This window comes from Chiloscyllium plagiosum, chromosome 7, assembly GCF_004010195.1.
Source record: "Chiloscyllium plagiosum isolate BGI_BamShark_2017 chromosome 7, ASM401019v2, whole genome shotgun sequence".
NCBI lineage: Eukaryota > Metazoa > Chordata > Chondrichthyes > Orectolobiformes > Hemiscylliidae > Chiloscyllium > Chiloscyllium plagiosum.
The window spans coordinates 81,033,331-81,059,370 of NC_057716.1; the positions used below are offsets into that span (position 1 = coordinate 81,033,331).

General features: G+C 37.0%; 1 protein-coding gene across 3 annotated transcripts in view; it reads left to right on the forward strand.

The window, feature by feature from the left end:
* The window catches only part of LOC122551728 (rho GTPase-activating protein 15-like), a 737,256-nt gene that overhangs the window by 378,681 nt on the left and 332,535 nt on the right, over positions 1–26,040 (forward strand). For 2 of the 3 annotated variants that reach the window (XM_043694095.1, XM_043694098.1), the window contains exons 8-9: positions 6,087–6,182; positions 8,192–8,321. In XM_043694095.1, coding sequence (XP_043550030.1) covers positions 6,087–6,182; positions 8,192–8,321 — 226 coding nt within the window. The remainder of the gene's footprint in view (positions 1–6,086; positions 6,183–8,191; positions 8,322–26,040) is intronic. The other variant, XM_043694097.1, reaches the window with a different exon arrangement.

The following is a 26,040-nucleotide window of genomic DNA, read 5'->3' on the forward strand; positions in this document are numbered from 1 at the left end:
CTCAGCCCGCCTGGCACACCAGCCTCATTCCTGAAGAAGGGCTTATGCCTGAAACGTCGATTCTCCTGCTCCTCGGATGCTGCCTGGCCTGCTGTGTTTTTCCAGCATCACATTTTTCAAATCTGGTCTCCAGTATCTGCAGTCCTCACTTTCTCCTTCAGTATTCTAACCAAACATTTTTGATTTTGAACTTGCAAACTAAAACTCTTATTAACCTATTTCCTAATTTTTCTGAACTAGCTCTTTCTTCAGAAGAAACTGTTTCATACATTTAACTTCAGCCAGGACTTTTGTGAACAGAAAGCAAAATATTTCCAAGCGTCAGATTTTTCTTCTATACAAAATTATCCTGATCCTTTAAACCAAAGGCAAGCTAATGCTTTTCAACATTTACTCTGTCCATTCTCTCAATGCAAGCAAATTCCCATTATCCCTGTAATCACCTCAAGAACTCTCCCTCTCCTATTGGTTAAGAATAGTCATTACTTGCAAGTTAACCATTAAACCTCCTTGTACGTAAAACTGAAAACCCACATGTCACTAGTTCAAAATCCATACTCTAAAATAAATGATATTAAACTATGTATAAATATATCTATATAAATCACACATCTTGCATCCATTAATTGCTCATTGAAGTTTGGATTACTCTATGAGTCCTAAAGTTTGTGTATCCCAATTTATGTTGATACTCCCACTTTTCCTTATTCAACATCATAATTTTCAATAGTCTCAAAGTTATATATTACAGGTAAGAAATACTGGCCAGTGGGAAGGTTGGATGCCTTCTTTCATCTTAGAAATAAATATCTTGCAAGTCACTAAGGAGAGGGAGTGATTGTTCCTCACAAAGTCTATGGGTGGGTCTGTTATCCACTCCTGTCTGGAGGTAATACTCCAGGTATCAGGAAGAAACAATCGAGCACACTCAAATTGGGTTAATAAATTAACTAATTAATATTGTATTCCATGTGATCAGCATATTCCACAATATGTAAAAACATTGTTCAGAATTACACCACGTTTGACATTTTTTGTACACAAATATTAGCATGAATTTGTAAAAGTAACTTCACAAGCGGTGGTTAATTTAAAGGTCACTCAAAGATTCCACCATCATCATAGAAGCTGCAGAGGTTATAAAGTTTCATTATACTATAATAATACAAATACTGCATTGTTTGCAGAACAATTTAACCATGGGGTTGTATCTTACAAGGTTGTACTCCAAAATAAACATGTTTGTTCAATAATGCTTGAAACAGATAAAGACAATTAATCTTTTGAATGTTATGTATGCCAAATAACTATAGGAACATGGGAAATAGGAGCAGTATTCAGCCTCTCAAGCCTGCTCCATTATTCAACAAGATTATTTCACCTTAATGCCAATTTCTAGCAATCCTGATACCTGTCAATATCCAGATATCTATCAGTCTCATTTTGAATGCAGTCAATGCTTGAGTGTCCACGCTCTTAGGGAAAAAGAATTCCCAAGATTCGCCATGTTCTTGGTGAAGAAGTTCTACTTCATCTCAATCTTAAGTGACCTCACAGCTAGGAGAAGCATCCTTCCTGCATCTCCCTCAATGATCCTGTTAAGAATTCTGTAGGCTCTCATCAATTTTATATTTGGTCATCCTTAGATGTCTCATTTCCACATACTCAGTTTGTTCCACTTTTATATACTTGATCATAACCAGTGAATACCCTGGGATGATTTATTTTCCCTACCCTGCACCTTTACCTTAAGGAATTTGCCTTGTTTCCTACAATTGCCCACTTACATATTGCCCTTGATGATCTGATTTAAAGGCATAGCATCAGTATTATAAGTATACTGATGACAGCTAAGTCTGGTTGTCCATCACCACTCTTTAACCATCCACTGCCTCTGCAATGTGAACTGCCTGTCTGACATGCCCTCCAGTTCTGGATGAGATACAAATTCATTTCAAACGTCTCTGACTTTGAAATTCTCTTTCTGAAAACTTAGTGGAAGCAAGTCCTTGAATATGTTTTAGTCTAGTGAATGAAAAAGGTAGGTAAGAATATGGACTTTAGGTGACAATCAGATCAGTCATAATCTTATTCATTGGTGGAACAGACTCAAGAGGCTGAATGGCCTACTCCTGCTGCTGATTTTTATGTTCATATGTTAATCTTTTCCCAAAATAGCATAAAGTGATAAGGTCCAAATAATTTTCAGGCACTCAGTATTATTCAGGTCAATTGTTAAAAGCTCAAGAAGGGCTAGTGGAAGCTATTTATGTTCAATGCCGAAAGTTAGATGTTGCATGGAAGGCAGTGGTCAAGGACAGAGAAACGGCATCAGTCTGGGAGCAAAAAGCAAAGGGATGCAGTTTTCCTTTGAGGTCAGGAAATGCTTTGCACCAGAAACAAAGTATCAGGCCATATCTGAACTTCCCACTTCAAAGGACTGCTCATTTGGCAAAAATGCACAAACTGCTGTGTGTAACCAAAACTGCAAATGAGTTCTACAACCAGTAAAGGATACAATTTTAAAATAGAAATCATCTCTAGTCAGATTTAGGTGAAGCGTGCCCATATCAAAATCTGCCTGACCATCTCATTATGTGGCTGTTGGATGATCAAGATGTGCCTGTACCTCTGTGTACCCACCCCAACCTGTCTGAACATACTGAGGACCAGGGTTTGTATCCCACCAGGCATGTGATAAATTCAATGAGTAAATCACAAAATAAGAATCTATTTTCATAACATAAACATTTGGTTCACTGATGTCCAAATTTTAGGAAAGGAACTACTATCCTTCTCTCATCCAGCCTACATCAATATAGAGTGCAGGAGTGCATGCAAGAAGTAGCACCAGGCATACCCAAAAATGAGCTGTCAACCTGGTGAATCTATGAAACAGGACTATTTGTGTGCCAAACTGTATAAGGCGCAAGTGATGTACAGAAGTGATTTATTTGTGTGCCAAACTGTATAAGGCGTAAGTGATTTAACAACCAATGGATCAGATCTAAGCTCGGCAGTCCTGCCATATAAAGTTGTGAATGGTGATGGACAATTAGACAACTTACTGGAGGAGGAGGCTCCACAAATATCCCCATCCTTAACAATGTGGAAACTCAGCACAGCAGTGCAAAAGATAGGGCTGAAGCATTTGCAACAGACTTCAACCAGAAGTGCTGAGAGGATGAGGCTTTATAAAGCTCTGGTTAGGCCCCATTTGGAGTATTGTGCTCAGTTTTGGGCCCCACACCTCAGGAGGGACATACTGGCACTGGAGCGTGTCCAGCGGAGATTCACACGGATGATTCCTGGAATGGTAGGTCTAACATATGAGGAACGGCTGAGGATCCTGGGATTGTTCTCATTGGAGTTTAAAAGGTTAAGGGAGATCTAATAGAAACTTGCAAGATAATACATGGCTTGGTAAGGGTGGACGCTAAGAAATTGTTTCTGTTAGGCGGGGAGACTAGGACCCGTGGGCACAGCCTTAGAATTAGAGGGGGTCAATTCAGAGCAGAAATGCGGAGACATTTCTTCAGCCAGAAAGTGGTGGGTCTGTGGAATTCATTGCCGCGGAGTGCAGTGGAGGCCGGGACGCTAAGTGTCTTCAAGGCAGAGATTGATAAATTCTTGATGTTACAAGGAATTAAGGGCTACGGGGAGAATGCGGGTAAGTGGAGTTGAAATGCCCATCAGCCATGATTAAATAGCGGAGTGGACTCGATGGGCTGAATGGCCTTACTTCTACTCCTATGTCTTATGGTCTTATGGTCTTATGATCCATCTTGGCCTCCTCCAGTGGTCCCTCGGATCACAGATGCTAATCTTCATGAAATTTCATTCATTGCACATGATATCAAAATGGAGGTACTCGATACTGCAAACGCTGTGAGCCCTGACAACATTTCAGCATTAGAGCTGAAGTTCTGTGTTCCTGCAATTATTGCACCCCATCCAAATTGTTGGCGTACAGCTACAACAGTGGTGTCTACCTGACAATGTGGAAGATTTCTCAAGTATATCCTGTACACAAGAACCAGGACAAACCCAACCTGACCATAATATTGCCCTATCAATCTACTCTCAATCATCAGTAAAATGATGAGTGTTATCAACCAGGGCTTGCTTAGAAATAATCTGTTCACCCTAACTCAGTTTGGGTTTTACCAGGGCCATTCAGCTCATGACATAATTATAAGGTTGGTTCAAACAAAGACAACTAAATTGTCAAGGTGAGGTAACTACTTTTGACATCAAGGCTACAATTAACTAAATATAGCATTAAAGAGCTCTAGCAAAACTGGCATCAATGTGTATTAGGGAAAATTCTCCACTGATTTGAATCACACCTAGCTCAAAGAAATATAGTGTGGTTGTTGAAAGTCTGTCATCTTAGTTTCAGGACATCTGTTCAGGAGTTCCTCAGGATGGTATCCTATGCTATCTTCAGCTACTACGACAATGATCTTCCCAACATCATAAGGTCAGAAGTAAGGGCAATGATTGGACAATCTTCAGCACCATTTACGAATCCTCAGATACTGAAATACTTAATATTCAAATACAGCAAGATCTTGACAGGTGTGGGCTGACAAGTGGCAAGTAACATTCATACCACACATATCAAGCAAAGGCTATCTCTAACAAGACAGAACCTAACCACCACCCCTTGACATTCAGTGGCATTACTATCACTGAACCCTCAATGATCAACCATCTGTTTGTGACTATTGACCAGAAACTGAACCGGATTAGTGACATAAACAAAATGGCTCCAAGAGCAGATCAGAAGCTAGGAATACTGTGGTAAGTAACTCACCTCCTGACTCCCTAAAGCCTGTCCACGACCTACAGAGCACAAGTTAAGAGTGTAATAGAATGTTCTACACTTGCCTGGATGAGTGCAGCTCTTAACATCACTCCAAAAGATTGACACCATCCAGACAAAGCAACTCTCTTGATTGGCAAAACATCCACCAATATTCACTCCAACCAGCACTGTCTCTCAGTAGCAGCAGTGTACATGATGCTCTGTAGAAATTCACAAAGGCTCTGCAACAGCTCCTTCCAAAACTATAACCATTATCATCTACAGGGACAAAGGCAACAGATACAGAACTCACTCCCTAATGGCAACGTGGGTGTATCTAAGCCATTTTTTATTTTGTACTTGTTTTCTAATCAACCTTTCAGAGATGTTATGACACATCTCTAGAGCAGGTCTCAGAGGTAGGGACATTACCACTACACCACATGAACACTCTTTAAAACAAATGTATTGCAGTGATTCAGTAAAGCAGCTCACAAGTACCTTCTCAAGGGCATCTAGGAATGTGCAATAAATGCTGAGCGAGTTGGCAATGTCTATATCCTACGTATGAATAAAGAAAAGTTCCAAATAGCCTGCATTGTAGAGGAGAAACAAAAACATATATAATTTCTTTATGTTCTCCTTCACCTATATTGCAAATTAAAGTTTTACATAATGTTTATGAAGTTACTTCAAAGAAGTAATTTGGATTTTACTTTCATAGATGAGTTGTAATTAACCTGCTCCTTTTCAATTGTTCTGGCACTTATTGTGTGCTTCATTATTGAACAATCCGTTCTTTTTCATTTAAATAAACATTAAATGCTCAATGTAAGGGCAGCCATCAACTACTTAGCAAGTAAGAAAAAATGTGTTTATATTTTAATTTAAAATGGTCACAGAATGTGTACTTGTTGTTTTACTTTCATATGAACTTTTTCTTTTAAAATTAAAGTTAAGAAAGTGAACTGAAACAGCTGGTTAAATGTAATATTCCCTTCACTGTGTTGGACAGATGTGTACGTAATAAGTAGTTTAAAGTGGATTGCCAAAAAGGCATTGATTGGTCTCCAATTTTCATTGTATCATGTGATGACAAGAACAAGAAGAATTAGATGAACTTTTGTCATTTTTGGGAGCAATTACTATGTTATTTTTCACTAATGTGGATTTAGGATCATAACATGGTGACCCATTACATTGCAGTGCTATTCTTATGTTTCTTACAGCATTAAACAAAATTACACACTGTTTTTCCTTTTTTTTCTTGACACAGCTCACCACCATCTCAGGGAATGAATTTCTTCTACATTCAGATGATGATAGTATACATGACTGGTACCAGGCTATCAGACATGTGATTGATAAATTGGTACGTATAATGCTTTTAACTCTTAACATTAACTAAAATAGTTTCTCTTGGAATCAAATGAAAGGAGATGTGTATTTGTTCAATCTGTCTTAGAAGTTGCACAATAAACATTTTTAGATTTTTTGCCAAAAAAATACTTTCCCATATATTTCCTGAGTTTCTCAAGCTCTGATCGGCCCCTTTAGACCATGTTTCTTTTGTTTATAGCTCCCTGTGGCATTGTTAATCCCTCTTTGCATATTTTCTATAAAATGGTTTGGCATGATGTTTTTAAATTTAAAACAGACCTGAAATTACTCAAATAGGACATAATGTGCATTTATCGTGTGCATCAAATTCAGCACATTAACATGTAACCCATAAATTTGTACTCTGACTTTACACTACCATCAGCGAACTAATACTATTTGAAATTCATTCATAGATAGTTATTTGGAAATAAGCATGAGTTCTCCATAGTTGACATGAACAGACACATTCATTCTTATTTGTGTGCCCCATCTTTTCCATTTTGATTCAATAAGATCATATATCATTTTTAACTGATAGTATTTAGCACCTTTAATGCTGACAGAAATACTTTCAACTGAAGTGTCTCTGCATTAGAAGCACCACAATCAGTTCCATGTTACTTATTCTGTTTTTTTCTCTCTCGTGACACACTCACAAACAATAGAATTTAAGAAATAACTAAATTAATTAAGTTGGACATTAAATAGAAGTAAGTTCCTTCTTACAAGAGTTAAAGTTAGAAAAATAAAAGGACTTTCATATATACAGGCAAAATGCTGTGGAAATACTCAAATAGAAACAGAAAATGCTGCAAATTCTCGCAAATCAGGTAGCTTCTCCCTTTAGATTTTACCCAAACTGCTAAGTTTTTTCAGCACCCCCTCAATTTAATTGCATTTATATCATATTTTCACAAATGCTAGACATCCTAAAATGATTTAGAGATAATGAATTACTTTTATATTTATTTGAAAAAAGTAATTCTCAACTTACCTATAACAAATTCCCCAAAATAAGATAATAACAGGGTAACCTGTTTCTTGAGGGGTAAGTATTCTAGGACACTGAATATCTGCCTAGATTTTGTGCTTAAGACCAAGACATGAAACTACAACTTTCGGACTCAAAGCCATGAATGTGCTTTATCACTGAGATTTTTCAGAATCCTACTGACCATCCTTTTTTATTAATTGCAATTTTGATTTCTGATTTCCTCCCACAGTCTGAAGATGTGCAGTTAGGTGGATCAGCATGCTAAATTGCCCATGGTGTGTATGTAAGGTGGATTAGCCATGGGAAACACAGGGTTGCAGGGATGGGGTGGGTCCCTGTTTGAAGGGTTAGTATGGGCTGAGTGGCCTACTTCCACACTGTAGAGATTATAGAGGAAACTATTAATGAAATAAATTGTCATGTAAAGGATGTTGTAACTTTTTAACCGAATGATGTGGTGGGAATAGTGGGTGTGATAGGAAACTGTGGGTTGATGTCCAATTTGGAAACCTCTAAGGTGGAGTTTTATTTCAGTTCATGTGCCTAATCAGGTGAAATAATACAAACTGTATCATTGTGAGCTTCTCAGTTGTTCATGGTGCAGTCCACCAACTTACATTTTGCAAAATGTTTCTCTTTTTCCTCTTTCTCAACCACCACACACCAACTCACAATCAAGATATTTGATCACACATCCACTCAAAGGAATTAATGGAAGAGCTGGTAGATGGCATGCCAGGCATGCTAGGTTACATGTGAATGTTCAGTTTCCTTCTTTTGCTATAGAGTAATCCCTTTGTGATCTAATATTGTATGGGAATTTGCTTTGGAATAAATCAGAGGCAACAAAGTTAAGTCACTGTGCATTATTACACCTACTCTTATCTACCACAATTTTATTTAAAATTGACCATTGACACATGTACTATAATTATAGTTTTACAAATGTGGTAATGAGTATGTCTCCTTTTTTTATCTATCTATTAATGACATTACGGTCAAAGAAGGGAACCTCCACAACAGCATTCAGTATCTGGAAAAGCTCAAGCAGTGAAGAGCTGAGTAGAAATGAGGGTGACAGCAACAGCAAATCAAACACAAAAGAAGCAAAGCCTGAACACAGAAAATCAATAAGTAAGTAATTTAGCATTGTCATATCTCATATGTAAGCTTCTCTTTGGAAAGTCACATGGAATCGTATTCTGCAAATGTATTAATTATTTTCTATTTGTTCATGAGAGAATCGTTGGCAAAAGCAAGCATTGATTACACACCCCTAAATGCCCTCAAGAAGGTGATGATGAGCCATACTCTTGAACTGTTACTGTCCATTGGGCTGTTAGGGAGGAAATTCCAGGATTATGACTGAATGACATGAAGCAACAGCAATACAGTTCCAAGTCAAGATGGTGTGTTGCTTAGAAGGAAAAGGTTTTGATGTTCACATTTATCTTTGGTAAAATTTGTGTCAAATTCATTATTTAATGAATAGTTATATATTTCTCCTTCCTTTTGAAAGTGTCCACCAAGACCAAGCACCAAACCCTCTGTACCACGCCCCCCCAATACCACACCCTCCCCCTCCATCAACACTCCCAGTTTTTCCCTTTACCCCCTCAACCACCCACTCTTTACAATTCTAAACAAAAATAAAATCAACAGGAGCTAATGGTAACCACCAGTCCTTCCTGAATTACTTAAAACAGCTATGGCAATGATAACCGTTCACGTTTATGTTGGAAAATCACAGTGAAGACAACAAAAACACACAAACTAATCATCTGAAAAAATGTGCAATGCTTTGCTCAGCAAAAGAATTCTCTGGCTCTTTTATGTTCTGTTGTGCTGCATAGAAATGTTCAACATTATGATTCCTTACTGCTGGAAGTTGAAAGTATTCCTAATCCCCTATAGTGTCTGCTGGGACTGTGGATAAGCAAATAAGCACTTCTAAACTGTCAGTGTTCATTCTCATTTAGTTTACCTAAGATATTGCAGACATCTGCACCCAAGGTCAAAGTTTGTTGCTATTATTTAGCAGATTCTGCAAGGGCGTTTGTATAAATCCAGATCACTAGACAGACAATTTATTGGTTAAGTGAAACCATTACAAATAAATTATATCAGACTTTGAGGTTCTGTCACAGCTTCTACCATTGTCTAAATCTTAGCTGTTAAGTTGATACGGTAACTGACTTTCAAAATGTACTTGAAAGTAGAACCACCTAGGAGATATATGAAGGAGAGCAATATGTGATCTAATAAAATTAGATAAAATAGCTTTGTTGTAACAATTCTTATTGCAATGTATTTTAACAAAAGTATATGTTGTAAAATATATTTTGGTCTAGTATAGAGAATAAATGAAGCAATAAACATTGGTGTATTCCCTGGCACTGTCATCAATCACCTTAGAGGAGAATTCCTTTTCAATTGGAATTAGGAATAATCTAGGAGGCTTTTTAAATCTTTTTCGATCGCTCATTTTTGAATTATTTCTGATATCAAACTGCTTTTGCTTTTATAGAATATTTAAAGTGTTTTTTGAGTATTGTGGACAAGTATTGTTTGAGTATTGTTCCATCACTTCTTGTCCTTTTCTTGGTGGCTTCTGTATTGATGAAAAACTATTTCTGATATTTTTTTGATTTATTTGGTCTTTCAGACAATGCCGCTAATAGTTTATGGTAAAAATTACTCCCTGAGTTCTAAACTAAAACAATAGAGGAACTATATGCTGAAATAATACTTCTGTGCTTTGTTATAACAGCAACTGTGTTCTTTGAATGTAAACTAACAGAATTTATGATGATGGATTAATGCTTTTGCATTTTTATTGCACTGATAAGTATGGTGGCTATTCTATATTTGTTCTGGCTTTAAATAAGTTTTGAATCAAATGGAAGTGGTTATACTAAAATCATTAACACCGTGAGGCCAAAGTAATAGCAGCCCAATTACAACTTAAAAAAATATTTTTATCACTGCAACAAATGGATATGTTTCTGTGATTGCAAGGCTGTCATCGCACATTATGGTAAAGATTACAGATATAAGCAGTTGGATGGCATGGTGACTCAGTGGTTAGCACTACTGCTTCACAGCACCAGGGACCCAGATTTTATTCCAGCTTCGGGCAACCATCTGTGTGGAGTTTGCCTATTCTCCTCATGTCTGCTTGGGTTTCCTCTGGGTGCTCCGGTTTCCTCCCACAGCCCAAAGATATGCAAGTTAGTTGGAATGGCAAAGCTAAATTGCTATATTCTACAGGGATGTGCAGGCTAGCTGAATTAGCCATGGGAATTGCAGGGTTACAAGGATAGGGTAGAGAGTGAGTTGGGGTATAATGCTCTTTCGTGGGTCACTCTGGACTTAATGGGCTGAATGGCCTGTTTCCACATGGTAGGGATTCTATGTTAAAATTCAATACAGTGCTATATTTCAGAAAGACTTGATAATGTACCACATGAAATGTTACAAAGTAAGGTAAGAGCGTACAGTGCCAGAGATGACGTATCAATGTGGATAAAGCATTGGTTCACGAACAGTTTGCACACTACAGGTATAAATGTTTTTGTAAGGTGGCTAGCAAAGAGTAGTGGACCCATTAGGATCAACCATTTGCAATTTATATCAATGACTTGGATGGAGGTACTGAATACATGGTAACTAAATTTGCTGATGATTCCAAGATAGGTTGGAATTGTAAGTTGTCAAGATGAGGTAAAGAGTCTGCAAAGTGAAATGGACAGGTTAGGTGATTGGACAAAAAAATGGTTGGAATATAAAATGAGAGAATGTACACTTGTCCACTTTAACAAGAAGGATAGAAAAGCATGCTATTGTGTAAAGTCTACTGTGTAAATGTAGACTGCTTATCTAGGTAGTACATCGAGATCTGGGTGTCCTGACACATGAATCACCAGAAGCTAAAGAAGCATGTACAGTGAATAAATAGGAAGGCAAAGGGAATATTGGTGTTGATTCCAATGGCATTTAAGAACAATAGTCAGGATTTTTTTCTGAAGCTGTGCAGGTCTTAAGTGAGATCACATTTGAAGTTTTATATAAGATTTTGGTCTCATTTGAAGAAAAAAATAGAACTGCATTCAAAACAGTTCAGAGAAGGTTTACTCAATCCTTATCTAGGATGAAGTGTTGATCTTGCAGTTTAGGTCAATAACCATTGGAGTTTAGAAAGGTGAGAGGTGATCATGATAACTTATGTAAGATTCCATGCTGTACATCTCTATGACTCTATGACGCTATGACTTGTATAGTTGAATACTGAGAGGATGTTTCCTCTTTTGTTGATGAATAAACGAAGGGAAAAACTTTAAGAAAATGAAGCCTCCTATTAAGATGATGATGAAGAGAAATATTTTTCAGGGGTCACTAGTAAGTGGAATTTTCTTCTCCAGAAAGCAGTGGAGACTTGGCCATTGAATTTATTCAAGGAATCATTAGATAAGTGATTTTTAAACAAGGAAGATAAGGATTATGGGAGCAGATAGGAAAGTGGAGCTGTGATGACAATCTGATTAACCATGATCAAATTAAATAAGTGCTGAATGTCCTTCTCCTACAGCTAAGTCCTGTGTTCTGTCATTCCCATCGAATGATTTTCTTACAATCACAAACATACATAAAATATAAGGCATGATAATTGGTGGCATTGCTAGCCATGTCTAGATTCTGCTCTATTTGAAAATGTGTTCTTTGAGGATTACCTACCTTTTTCTGCCACTTTCATGTGTCTACATTTTTTAATCAAATGTTGACATTTTCAGATTCTTTGAAAAATACTGTGACATAAGGTTGCTCACATGAGGGATGGCAAATATGCCAATGTTTAAAACACAGCTATAGCGTTGCCAAAGTATGGTGAAAAATGCACTGCTGACACTGTTAAAGCTAAACTAGTGCCCTCTTTGGAATGTTTCAAAAGGCACAGGCATCATGCAAACCTGACCAGTTTTTCTTTCCGTGACTTACGCATTAGCAATTTTTATTTAGATTAGGCTGAAGTGCTTGTGAATTATTGACCCTCAATTCAAGATTTCAAAATTTCAGTGTTCCTTTGGCAGATGTCATTAATATTTTGCTTAATACTTGATGGGGAGCATATTGATACATAGAAAAATCATGTAAACAGCTTATTAGATTGCATGATGCTACTCCATGCATTTTCCAATCGAACAATTGATTCATATAAAGCAAGTTTTATTCTGTTTCTCTTTTGGTGATATATCTTGTTATCATTGGTGCTAAGTCAGACTCAGAAGTAAATGCTTGTTTGATACGACAGAACATAAACTTTGCTAAAAAGAGCCATGAAGTCGAAGGTTTTTATCCTGCACTCATCAGAACCAACAACCGTTAAAGTTGGCTTTCTTACATTTTAATTCTGATTTGAGCAAGTCAGAAAATTCAACTTCACTCCCAAAATAACAAACCTGAGGTGAGTCTTTGAAGATTCCAACTTTGAAACTTCATAAGGCCTTTTGGCTATCAGTAAAGGGATAGGATTTCTCAGCTAAGCAGCCTGCAGTGGAGTGGGATCTTACAGTACAGTGACACAGCATGTCATATGTAGAAGCTTGTTGGGCTGGGTGCTGGATTTCTATGAACAGTAATTAATTATTTTTAGACTTTTGTATTAATTAATGGTTTGATATGTCAATGATGCTGATGTGCCTTCGTAAACTGATTACAAACATTGTTAAGCACATGATCCATGATTATTTTTCTCAAGGTCACCTTGACAATATTTCAAAACAACCAAAACATGTGTTTTGGATTCAGCTTATGCCTCTAAATTATTTATGTCACAGGTTTTCAGTTGCTAAGAATGCTAAAATAGCTATCACTGTAGAGGTATTGTTATGCATTATTGTTATTTGCAGTTTTGTTCAGATGTTTTAATGTACAATTTTGATATAGTGTAAATTTGCCTTATATGGCAAACAAAAAGGAATAATCAAGCTTTCAAATGAGTCCCCACATGGTTATAGCAAGATTGAGGATTTTGTTCAATAACTTTAGCTCAAGATACTCGTAAAAAGAAGAAAAACTTGTAATTGTCATCCTCATAGTTAATCCTTAAACTTGTGTCTTTTTTTTCTATACATGGAATTTTAAAGGCTTCCTGTGATGCGCGGGGAATTAGACTTTATAGACAGGTAGGCTATTTGGTAAATGCTGCTGATTGCAGTTATGTGGTACTGATGTTTGCTTTGAGAAAGGTTTCAACAAAGAAATCCTTTTGCAGCTCAAATCAGAAGTACTCCCTGTGGTGCTCTGTACTATTCCTGCCCTCTTTGTTGTTGCCTTTTTCTCCCATCAGCTTATGTTGAAACCTGGCATTTGAAATCAGACTGATATTTGATGATTAATCCTCTTTTCATCATGCTGAGAAAACCATGTTTAAATGTTGGAATAATTTGTGCATCATTTAATGAATGTTTGCTTTGAAACACTTACCTTGGTCTTTTTATTCTTTCTTCTGTTCCCCTGTAGATTTACACTGTTTGTTTTGCTCTGCAGAAAACAAGTCAGCAAACATTTCTGTTGTCTTTGGTTCATCAGAATTATTCAAAGGAAATCTGTTCAGAAATCTGTAATTGTTAGTATTAACAGTGACTTTTTTTTAAATGGTGACATCTAGAATCAAACCAGCTACTTTTATGCATATGAGTTACCTAACTTCTGTAAACTTCTTTCGTCTTCGTCACTTTTGTTTTGATTAACTGAGTGTGGGAGTTCAAGCATTTTAGAGGCACTATTTGATCATGTGTAAATGTTATTCACCTCAACACACAACAGTTTGTAGCAATTAACCATTATTTGTCAACTGAAGCATTTTCAACAGTTAAACAGCAATGAGCTTGACCATGTATTGGCTTAAGAAATGAGAGTTAGCAGTAGCTTTTTATTGGGGAAGGACCTCAATGCATTATAGAATTATCCCCCATGCTGCTTTTGCTATAAAAGAAGCATATTCTCATAACACATTCCAATTAAGCATGCTCAGTTGACTATTGAGAGAGACCCATTGAGGATAGGCTGAATGATTGAAGGATGAGACAAAAGCTTTTCAATCGTTTTGATGATCTTCAATTCAGAAAGACAATATTTTTGCAAGTATTGCTATTCAGTCAAACTTCAAATATTATTTTTTCAACATTTCTTTTGATCTTGTTTACCAAACACTAAGCCCTTTAAACCATAGATTAAAACTTTTTATTTTCTAGATCACTGACTTTGACATGGGATCTCAAATCATTGGAGACCACCATATTAGCAAATCCTGTAGTCTGCCAGGGAGATTGTTTGCACAAAGAATTTAATGGAGTGAAAGCAGTATGCTCCCAAAAATGTCACTCTGACTTTGAAGACTCTTGATGTTCTAACAAACGTCAGTGAAAAAAATAGTATTTGGAAAGTTTAATTAAAACATTTATTAGAGACCAATGATATTTTTCTCATTTACTTTGCACATATTTACACACAGCAATGGTAAATATTTGCAGCTTTCAATTAAACAATTGAATCTTGTGACTTAGACAGAGGAATAATATTAGAAAGGGATACTTAAGACCACTATTAAATTTAATGGAATGTTTTCAGGCGTGCATCTAAGCCAATGGCATTTCACATAAAGTAATGCTTTCTTTAGATTAGTCTTTATTTTGGAAAGTTATATTAATTTTTAGTTGAAGCATTTACTTCATAGTAAACTTCATTTTGTCAGGACAACTTCTGTCACAAACAACATAAAGTGTAAGGAATTTCAATCCTATCATCCTTCAGTTTTTTTTTGCAACATTCAGAATGTAACAGCCTTACATTATTTTTTATGAAATGATATGAAATTTGTTTATTATCACAAAGAACATAGCTTTTTAAACATAACCATTTTTGCAAAGTATAATTGACCTCATCATTGCTGGTTTTTTTTTTCCTTTTCCCAAATCAGCTTCTATCAAGATACAAATACACAGGAATTATGAGTCAGAAGTTCCAGATAACTGTGTTATTTCAAATTGAGAAAGGATCATACGAAAGTTTAGTTTGCCAAACTTTCTTAAAGTACTACATGAAACTCATATGCCAAGACATTCCATTATCTCAATCAAAAATAAGTGACCAGATCTCTGGACATTTTACAGTACATTTTAGTCACTCTGTCTAAACTATAATATTGAAATATAATAGCAAGAAGGCAACAATAAAAATGAATATTGGTGTGGAATAGAGATAGGACATCAATGCAATTAAATGAAACAAGATTCATCTGCAAATGAGTGTGTTCTAGACATTGTCGAAAGAAAACATTTAAAGGTACATATATCAGGTCCCGAAGAGGCTTAGGACGTCTTTTGTTACATTTATGATTTGAATTCAACAATGTACACTGTACTCCAGATTTGGTCGCACTCAGTGCCCCACATAAATGTAGCATAACCCCTTATTATCATCAATTTCCCTCATTATAAACAATCAATAAATAAATATTCAATTTCCTTTATTAATTATTTGCTGAACCTGCATCTAAGCCTTTCTCAATTCTTATAGTAAAACATCAATAGCCTTTGCACCTCAAAGCTCTGCGATCTCTCAGCATTTAGACAATTCTTCCTTCCAAAGTGGACAATTTCGTTGAGTTCATTTCACAAATTACTTTTCCACCTATTCTTTGTTTCATAAGCAAAGTGAGCAACCAGACTATTGGTCCCTTCATACAAGTCATTTCTATAAATTGTAAGTTGAAGCCCTGTACTGATCCCTGTGGGACCCCACTCATTGTCTCCCGGAAAGTGACACATTTATCCATAGTTTGTTTCCCATTGGCTTCCTGATCTTCTATGCCAATATATTATCACTTTGATCTTAAGCATTTACTTTCTGCAATATGCTTTGATGTGGCACCTTATCAAAGAACTTGTAGAAATCTAAATATGGTATAACCACTGATTCCCCTTTATCCATGACACATAATACTTCTTCAAAGAACGTCAATAAATTGCTTAAATATGATTTCACTTTCACAAACATCTGACTCTACCTGATTATCTTGAGCGTGTCTGACTGCCTGCTATGAAGTCTTAATGATATCTTTGAACATCTTCCTAATGACAAATATTAAGCTAATTCGGGGTGGCACGGTAGCTCAGTGGCTAGCACTGCTGTCTCACATTGCCAAGGACCTGGGTGCGGGCGACTGTCTGTGTGGAGTTTGCACATTCTCCTCACTGGGCAGGTTTCCTCCAGGTGCTCTGGTTTCCTCCCACAAACCAAAGGTGTGTAGGTTAGGTGAATCAGCTATGCCCATATTGTTAGGTGTGCTAGTCAGGGATAAATATAGGGTAGGGGAATCAGTCTGGGTGGGTCGGTGTGGACTTACTGGGCCAAAGGGCCTGTTTCCATACTGTAGGGAAATTTAATCTAATCTAACTGGCTTTGTAGTTTCTTGCTTTCTGTCTCCTTCCAATTCTGAATAAAATTTGCTATCTTCCATCTAAGGGGACCATCATTGAATTCAGACAATTTGCGAAAATTAGAACTAAGAAATCAACTATTTTACTAGCAACTAGTAAGACCCTAGGTTGAAGTCCAAAAGACCTGAAGACTTGAGTGGCACAGTGGTTAGCACTGCTTCCTCACAGCACCAGGGACCTAGGTTAAATTCCAGCCTCAGGCTACTCTCTGTATGGAGTTTGCATATTCTCCCCATGTCTGTGTGGATTTCCCCCAGGTGCTCTAATTTCCTTCCAGAGTCCAAAGATGGTGCATATTGGGTGGCTTGGCCATGATAACGTATCTGTAGTATGCATGGATGTTCAGGCTTGGTGGATTAGCCATGGGAAATGCAGGATTACAGAGATGTGGTTGTGGAGGGTCCGTGTGGATTTGATTGACTAAATGACTTGTGACCACATTGTCAGGATTCTATGACTTGTCAGCATGCAGTTCCAACAGTACCCCTTCCCCAGTGTTTGTTAATTTCTTTTGTTCCTCTATTTCTTCCATTCCTTTATTATTCAAAGTTTGTGAGAAGATTTGTAGCTCGGGTGCTCGTTGTTGTGGTTCTGTTCGCCGAGCTAGGAATTTGTGTTGCAGACGTTTCGTCCCCTGTCTAGGTGACATCCTCAGTGCTTGGGAGCCACATGTGAAACGCTTCTGTGATGTTTCCTCCAGAATTTATCGTGGCTTGTCTCTGCCGCTTCCGGTTGTCAGTTCCAGCTGTCCGCTGCCGTGGCTGGAATATTGGGTCCAGGACAGAACAGAACCACAACATTCCTTTATTATAGTTATTTCTGATATGTAACTTCTGCAATGAAGACCATTGCAAAATGCCTGGTCAGTTCCTCTGCCATCTCCATATATTCCATTTCAAATTCACCAGACTTACATTCTTTAGGACCAATGTTCACTTTGATAACATTTTTCATTTTTAAATATCTATGGAAACTACTATTATATGGGTTTTATATTTCTGGCTAATTTTCTCTTGTACTCTAATTGTTTTCTCCTTATTAACCTTTTACTCACCTTTTTTCATATTCTTTACGATCTTCTAACCTGCCACCAATCTTTATACAATTATAAGCTTTTTCTTTCAGTTTGGTACTGCTTTTAACTTTTTTTAAGTTATCCATGGATGGTGGGTCCTCCTATCGGAAGTTTTCTTTCTTGTTGGAATGAATCTGCCAATTAACTGTGACAAGTTCTACTTCCTTACCCTCAAAATTGTCCTTAATGAAATTGAAAATATGAGAGGGCACATTCCACATTCCTCAAATTGAAAGTAAATTTCAAGCATATTATTATCATGGTTACTAGGGGCACCTTTAATATGAGGTCATTAATTAATGCTATTTCAATGCATAGTTTATTTGTTTTTTCCCAAATGCAACCTGAATTTAGTTTTGTTTATTTATTATCATTGTAATCATGAACCACTCACAAGTATACATCATCTATCCCTTTCTTTTAATGTCTGTTAAACATTTCCCTTTTTAATGTGTTTCTCTCTTGCCTTGTCTGTACTCTTTGGCTGACCACATCTTCCCAAGTTTGATCCATTTCCCCCATTAAAAAGTTCAAAACCTTCTTTAAATCTCTAGTGATGTGGCTTTCTTGAACAGTAATCCCAGCAGTGTTCAGATGCAGACCGCCCCAATGGAACTACTTAAATGGAACTGGTTGAAATGTCTCATGAATCAAAATCTACATCACCCATACCAATCTTTGAGCTATACATTAATTTATCTAATCTTCCTTACCCTTTGCTAATTTGCCCCTAACTCAAATTTATGAGAACATGCTTTCTAATTTAGTGCTTAGCTCTTCATAATGATTCTGCAGAATTTCTGCCTTGTCCTGCCTATGCCATTGGCTGATAGATTTTAAGAACGTATATAACTGAAAGAGATGATTACAGTGTATCTCAACACTCTCAAGAAAAAAAAAATCATGTTAATCATGTGCTGTGTCAATTATCTGTTTTGTACCTTCTACAATTTACTAAAACTATTAATTTACCCAATCTTACATCGTACTTTTTTGATGTTCACCATTCTTTATACAAAACTATTTTGTCTCTGACATTTGATCATCTTCCTTTTTATGAACATAAATTAATGCCTTGACCTTTTGCCAAACATATGATTACACTTCAATTTATATCTCGTCTTTAGAATCTTGAATATCCCCTACAATATCAGTTATTTCTGCTGTGAAAAAGTCTGAACAGCACTATTTGAAAATGTTCAGGAAGTCCACCTGGTGTCTTGGATGTTATTTATTCTTCAACCAACACTAAAGATTTGTTTGTAAGAATTTGCTGCATGTAAATTGGCAGCTGTATTTCATCATCAAACAACAGTGACTACACTTCAGAAATAAATTGTTGGCTGTGAAGTTCTTCATTCTGTCCTGAGGACATGAAAGGCACTGTATATTTGCAAGTCTTTCTCTTTTTGAAATCTCGACTGTACTACTTTTTATTCAATGCAAATGTTCAGTCTTTAGTGTCTTCTTAAAGTTCAGATGCCAAAATCCATGATGACAGTTGCTCTCCACTGTTCCCTCTCCATTGTCAACATGTACCATAGCACAGTACTGGGAAGTGGGTTGTGTAAAAATGTATCATGTGCAAGCACATTATTAGCTGTTGTCCATGTTTCTAGTTGTACACATTATCATGTAATACACACTGATGTAATGAAAACTGCTGGAAATACTAGTCACAGCAGGCAGTAAATGGAAAGGAAAGAAACAAGATAATGTTTATGGTCACTGACTTTTCATCAGACCTGAGAGAAGTTGGAGATGTTACAGATATTTTAAAAAAAGGCAAGAACAAATAAATGGGAAGGTGTAAAGAATAATAGGGAAAGTCTGTGCTAGGAGGAATACCATGAACATTTCTGGGCCCCACACTTCTGGAAGGATATGAACATATGAAAGAGAGAGCACAGAAGAGATTTGGAGAATTGGAGAAGTTGGGATTGTTTTCCTTGGCATGCAAAAGGCTTACATTAGATCTAGTAGAAGTTTTCAAAATCATGAGAGTAGTTAGGGTTTGGCACATACTTCTGGGAAGTGTGATGGAGACAGGTTCAATTGAAGTATTCACAAGATTATTAGAAAATTATTTAAATAAGAAAACATATGCAAAGTTATGGGAAAAGGGTAGGAAAACAGGACTAAGTCATAATGCTCATTTGGCGCAGACATGACAGATCAAAATAGGCTCCTTCTGCACCATAACAATTCTGTGACTTCGAATATGGTGATGAGCAGGAGAGATTATATGACTAAACCAATTAAAATGTAACAAAAAGATCCAACATCTGTAGTATTTTGCTTTGGTATTAACATATTTTGTCAAGTTCACATAGATACTGTGGCTTAGATATATAGGTGTTTAGTTTGTATTCCAAAGCAAAGAGGTAGATGAAAGTAAGGTTTGTCTGAGGAAGGTAAGCTTTCAATTTGAGCATGAATGTACAAGAAGGCTCAGTGTGAAGACACAGGTCGAATCTACTTTAAAAATGATGACCTACTGGGGAAAGTATCTAGGTGATAAGTCTGAAACTCTGACTTAGTTGACTTGTCATTCTTGAACAGTTAAATGTGTTTAATTTATTCAATTTCTAGTACAAGATATATGCTGAAATTAGTGAAAATCTAACTGTGTTACGTTGCCTAAATTTTTTTAGTCTCAGCACAAGAGCAACCAGAAACCTTGACTTTGTTGGCTTGTATCTCTCCATTAAGTTGGCCATTTAAGATTACTAAACCTCTGCAGATCACCAGTGTGGTCTTCGTAATTTCTGATGAATATTAATGCACCGGTCCAGACAAAAGCTTTGTTACGAATTAGTTTCCCTGTTGGTAGGAGCACTGCACATGCACCAGAATCCATTTTGTATTTAATGATCAAGAGACAGAAGTGAACTCTCAGCAAGTTCTAAATTCTGAACAAAGTTATTTCTGTTTTTCTGTGCAAGAGTGTTCTGCTAATGCCATCAGCAGAAGCTACATTCAATAATTGAACTTCCTCTACTGTTATCCCTGGTGGCAGAAATGATAGTCAAAATTAAGGATAAGTTTAGAATAGGGTGCTGTTATCATACTGGGCAGTGACTTGGCATTGTACTTGTCTTTAATTATGGCATTAGAATTTGTCAGCAGGCAATATATGCAATAATATAATTAACACCTTATATTTAGATATTTCTCATCATCATTAATTCTGAACTTGTTTTGAACCTTAAATTTGAAAACAAAATCCTTATAACATTTATAACAAGGGCCATTAGACATGCATACATGCATCTGTGCATAAGTAACGCAGCATTACACACAGACTTCAGCAGGTTCCAATAAATCCAGATTTTGTGGATTTGTCTGGCAGGAATCAGTAAAGCACTGATTCCCAAGAGGCATAGGAAAGACTTGATATTTCCACAGTGGCCCCCAAATATTGTTAAGCTGGGTTAATTTACTTCTGAGTTCCTGCCACTCTTTCAAAAGATATTGTGGTGATTAAGTCTTGTAACCACTCACAGAAGTTAGAAGTAGATTGACTTCATAATTCAATATATATATATTGACTAAAGGATTATTTCAGTTTAGTTTACTGGATGCCAGTGTCTGTTGACAAAGAAAAGGACCTCATTTTGTTTTATCAGTATCACAACTAAAATCCGGCCGGAAATTTTTATGCTTGGTATAATCTGGTCCATCACATTAACCATTATGTTAGAGAATTTGAAAAGTCAGCATATGTAGATATATTTTGATAAAAATACTGATAGAGGAAAATTGGGTCAATAATCCTGTAATAATGAATTTGTGTATGATATTGGTGCTTAATCCTATATTTCACAATGTCGAGTATCTAGCCTGAATAATGACATTTTTTGAGGAAAAGCTGTTGCCTTGTTTTTTAAGCCAAAGTAAAGGCTTCATGATTTGAATTGATGGTTAGTGAGTGTGTTCTGTCAAGCAACAGTCATGGATTCTTAACTGCACGTCCTTTTCTTTTTTCAAAAAAAATTAATTTTGCCTTGATAAAGATGTGTTGCTGCTGTGCTGTTTGTTGCATGGCACTGTGGCCTTGAAGCCCATCAGGAATCTATTATAACCTAATAAAAAAACATGGTTGGCTCATAATTTACTTCTTTAAGTCACTGAACTTACTTCTTCAGGTCACTGAAATTATTATTGATTTTAATCAGCACTGCAGTGGCAGCCGAAGTAATATACAGAAGTTTTGCCATGATGAATGTAATACCTTTTATTCAGCTATTAGGTGACAGATTTTTCTTTTCTCCTCAACCTTTCGAGAGTGCATGGCTTTCTTCAAAAGTAAGGGATAGATTCTGGGCATGATATAAAGCAAAATTTGTAGATGAGGAACAAAATAAAGCTTATCACAATCACAAAACCAAAACTTTTATAATTATTGAACACTGTCCACTTTTAAATATGTTTTATTACATTCGGGAAATGTGATTTTCCACTGGATTGTATTTCAGATTTGCTTAGAGCACCACAATGGGTACTTTAGAGCCTGATTTTTTCTTTACGAAGGAAACAATCTATGCTTGAAATGAATATTTAATAAAGTTATGACCTTAAAGTCCTGAAGAAGTCTTTGCATACAAAATATTAACTTTGTTTCCTTCTCTACAGATGGTGCCAGACCTGTTGGTTTGCTCCAGCATTTTTTTCTTTATTTCAGATTTCCAGTGTTTACAGCTTTTATTTGATAAAGCATAATTGTTAAACAGAGAATGCAACACACTTGTTATGGACCAGACCAAGCCCCCTCGAAATATAGTAAGATGGCCTCGACCCCAACATTTTTCTTATTTTTAAAGGCAAGTGTAAAGTCTTCTGATCTGGATACAATTCATTTGGTCAAACTACCAGGCTTGAAGCAAAACACACTTTATCCTTGGTCTATAGTTAAAATATAAACAAAACAAAGAAGAATTGGAATAAGTCAACTCTATTGGAAAACTTAACAGAATAGTAGATTCAGTAAAATAGATGGTCTCATGTGGAATTCTAACAGCAAGAAGAGAATCCCAGCTTTTAGCTGTAACAGAGAGAAGAATAACAGATTCCACATCTAGCATCAAAACCCTAGCAACTGCTGAAAGCTACAACTAAAATCCTGGTTCTGTGGAAGCTTGACCCATCCCTTTATGCTGCTTCTAATGTTACAGCTTTTTTAAAAAAAGCTAGCTGGGTTCTGCTCCAAGTTTACACTTGCTTTCCAAAGAAAAATGACAGATCAATGGCCTTGTGAGCGGCAGGTCATGCTTCACAAGCCTTATTGAATTCTTTGAGGATGTGACAAAACACATTGATGAAGGTAGAGCAGTGGATGTGGTGTACATGGATTTTAGTAACACATTTGATAAGGTTTCCCATGGTAGGATAATTCAGAAAATAAGGAAGCATGGGATCCAGGGAAACCTGTCTATCTGGTTACAGAATTGGCTGGTCCATAGAAGACAGAGGGTGATAGTAGATGGAAAGTACTCAGCCTGGAGCTCGGTGACCAGTGGTGTTCTGCAGGGATCTATTCTGGACCTTTGATCTTTGTGACTCATATAAATGACTTAAGTGGAAGGGTGAGTTAGTAAATTTGCCAAAGACACAAAGGTTGGTGGAGTGGTGCTTAATGTGGGGGGGCTGTTGTAGGTTGCAACAGGAGATTAACAGGATGCAGAGCTGGAATGAGAAGTAGCAAATGAAGTTCAACCTGAAAAAGAGTGAAGTGATTAATTTTGGAAAATCACATTTGAATATAGAACACAGGGTTAAAGGCAGGACTCTTGGCATTCTGGAGGAAAAGGGCGGCACGGTGGGTAAGTGGTTAGCACTGCTGCCTCACAGTGCTAGGGCCCCAGGTTCAATTCCCACCTCGGGCAACTGTCTGTGTGGAGTTTGCACATTCTCCCCGTGTCTGCATGGGTTTCCTCCCACAGTCCAAAGATGTGCAGGTTAGGTGAATTGGCCATGCTAAATTGCCCATAGTGTTAGATGGATTAGTCAGGGGTAAATGTAGGGGAATGGGTCTGCATGGGTTGCTCTTCGGAGGGTCAGTGTGGACTTGTTGGGCCAAAGGGCCTGTTTCCGCATTGTAGGGAATCTAATTTAATCTAAAAAAAAGGGATCTTGGGGTCCATTTTCATGATTCCCTCAAAGTTGCCACTCAAGTTGAAAGGGTTGTTAAGAAGGCATATGGTGTATTGGTTTTCATGAGCAGAGAGTTTCAATTTAAGAGCCACAAGGTTATGCTGCAGCTCTATAGAGCCCTGATTGGAATATTGTATTCTGAATCAGTCAGTTCCAATCACATCATTATAGAGAGGATGTGGAAGCTTTAGAGAGGGTGCAGAGGAGATTTACCTGGATGCTGCCAGGAACTGGAGGGTGTGCCTTATGAAGAAAGGTTGAGGGAGCTAGGGCTTTTCTCATTGGAGCTAAGAAGGATGAGAGGTGACTTGATAGAGGGGTACAAGGTGATGAGAGGCATAGATAGAGTGAATCATCAGAAACTTTTTCCCAAGACAGAAATGGATATCACAAGGAGGTATAATTTTAAGGTGAGTGGAGGAAGGTTTAGGGGAGGTGTCAGAGGTAGGTTCTTTACACAGAGAATGGTGGGTACATGGGATATACTGCCAGTGGTGGTAATAGAGTCAGATACATTAGGGACATTTAAGCAACTCTTTGATGGGCACATGGATGATAGTAAAATGAAGGGTATGAAGGTTAGTTTGATGTTTGATTAGATAAAAGGTCTGCACAACATTGAGGGCCGAAGGGCCTGTACTGTGCTGTACTGTTCGATGTTCTATGTAAATCCTTCTTAAAGGCACATTTCGTAGCACTTCTGAAGATGGTACTAGCATACCAGGATTAGAGAGTTTCCACATGGTTGTACTTCTCAAACAAATAAAAGCAGAAATTGCTGGAGAAACACAAAAGCTATGGAGAGAAAACAGTTTCCATTTTGCATCCTGTGACTCTTTGTCAATGTGTTTTTAATGTACGAATTTGGGAATATAGGAGCAGGGTAAGTTATTTTATCCTTCGAGCTTGCATTGCCATTCAGCCAGATTATGTTGATCTTCTACCTCAATGCCACTTGTCTGCACAGTCATCATATTTCTTGTTTTCTTTATTATCTAGTGTGCCCTGATTGAAATTTTATTTCCCCTCTGATCCTACCCAGAAAAAAACATGCAAAGTAGCAAAGCGCTGGAATAACTCAACAGTTTTGGCAGGATCTGCAAAGAGAGAAACAAAGTTAATGTTTATGATCAATGACTCTGGAATATCCTGCAAGAACCACCTCATATTCCTCTAAACTCTAGATAATAGAGGTGAGGTCTCTTCTATCTCTCCTAACAGGACAATCGCACACCACAGTCTTCACAATGGAAGGGATTGTAGTCATGATCCCCTAACTAAGGGGTTTGATTTTGTCAGCAGCTTGTTATTACAGAAGTCCTAATTGGAGGTGTGTGTCACTTCTGTCTTCTCCCTTTGTCTTTTCCCCACAGTATTACAATTGATATGCTATATTTCACCCGCATACATGCAAAACATATCTGATTTAACAGTTAGCAAACTGTTGGAAAACCTTGTAAAACAATTGTGAATTACGTGCTACAAGATTCTCTTGTGCCATTGACTTAATCTTGAAAGTAGGACTTATTTGAAAATTGACCACAGTTCATGATTATTATTAGGTCACACCACAAACATGCTCCTAATTTTATCACGGTAACCATGAGGAAATTGAAACTTCACATCCCACCTTATCCTGCAAACCACATTCTCCACACTTATGAGCTCCATAACATCCTGCCAAAGGTGAACAAGGCTTGTGAGATTGTGCAGAAGAGCTGTTAAGTTCCTTCCCCATCTCCTATGTTTAATAATATACTCTCGATTTGGTATATGTTAAACCTTCACTGTTAATGAGTTTGTTCCTTCATCCAAGGAATAAGCTAAGTTAATATTTTTTTAGCTGTTTTTCACACAATTATGTTATTTTTTTCAAATAAGGGGACCAAAACTCTGCACACTACTCTTGGTCAGCTGTAGTAAAGTTCCCTATTTTTATATATTTTATATATTCCGCTTACAGTAAACATCACCATTCCATTTGCCATCCAAGTAGTCTACTTTACTTGAAATGTAACTTCTTGTGAAGCATGTACCAGGACACCTAGTTCCCTCTGTACCTCAGAGTTCTGCAATTGAGGTAGTGTTGGCCTAGTGGTATTATCACTCGACTGTTGATCCCAAG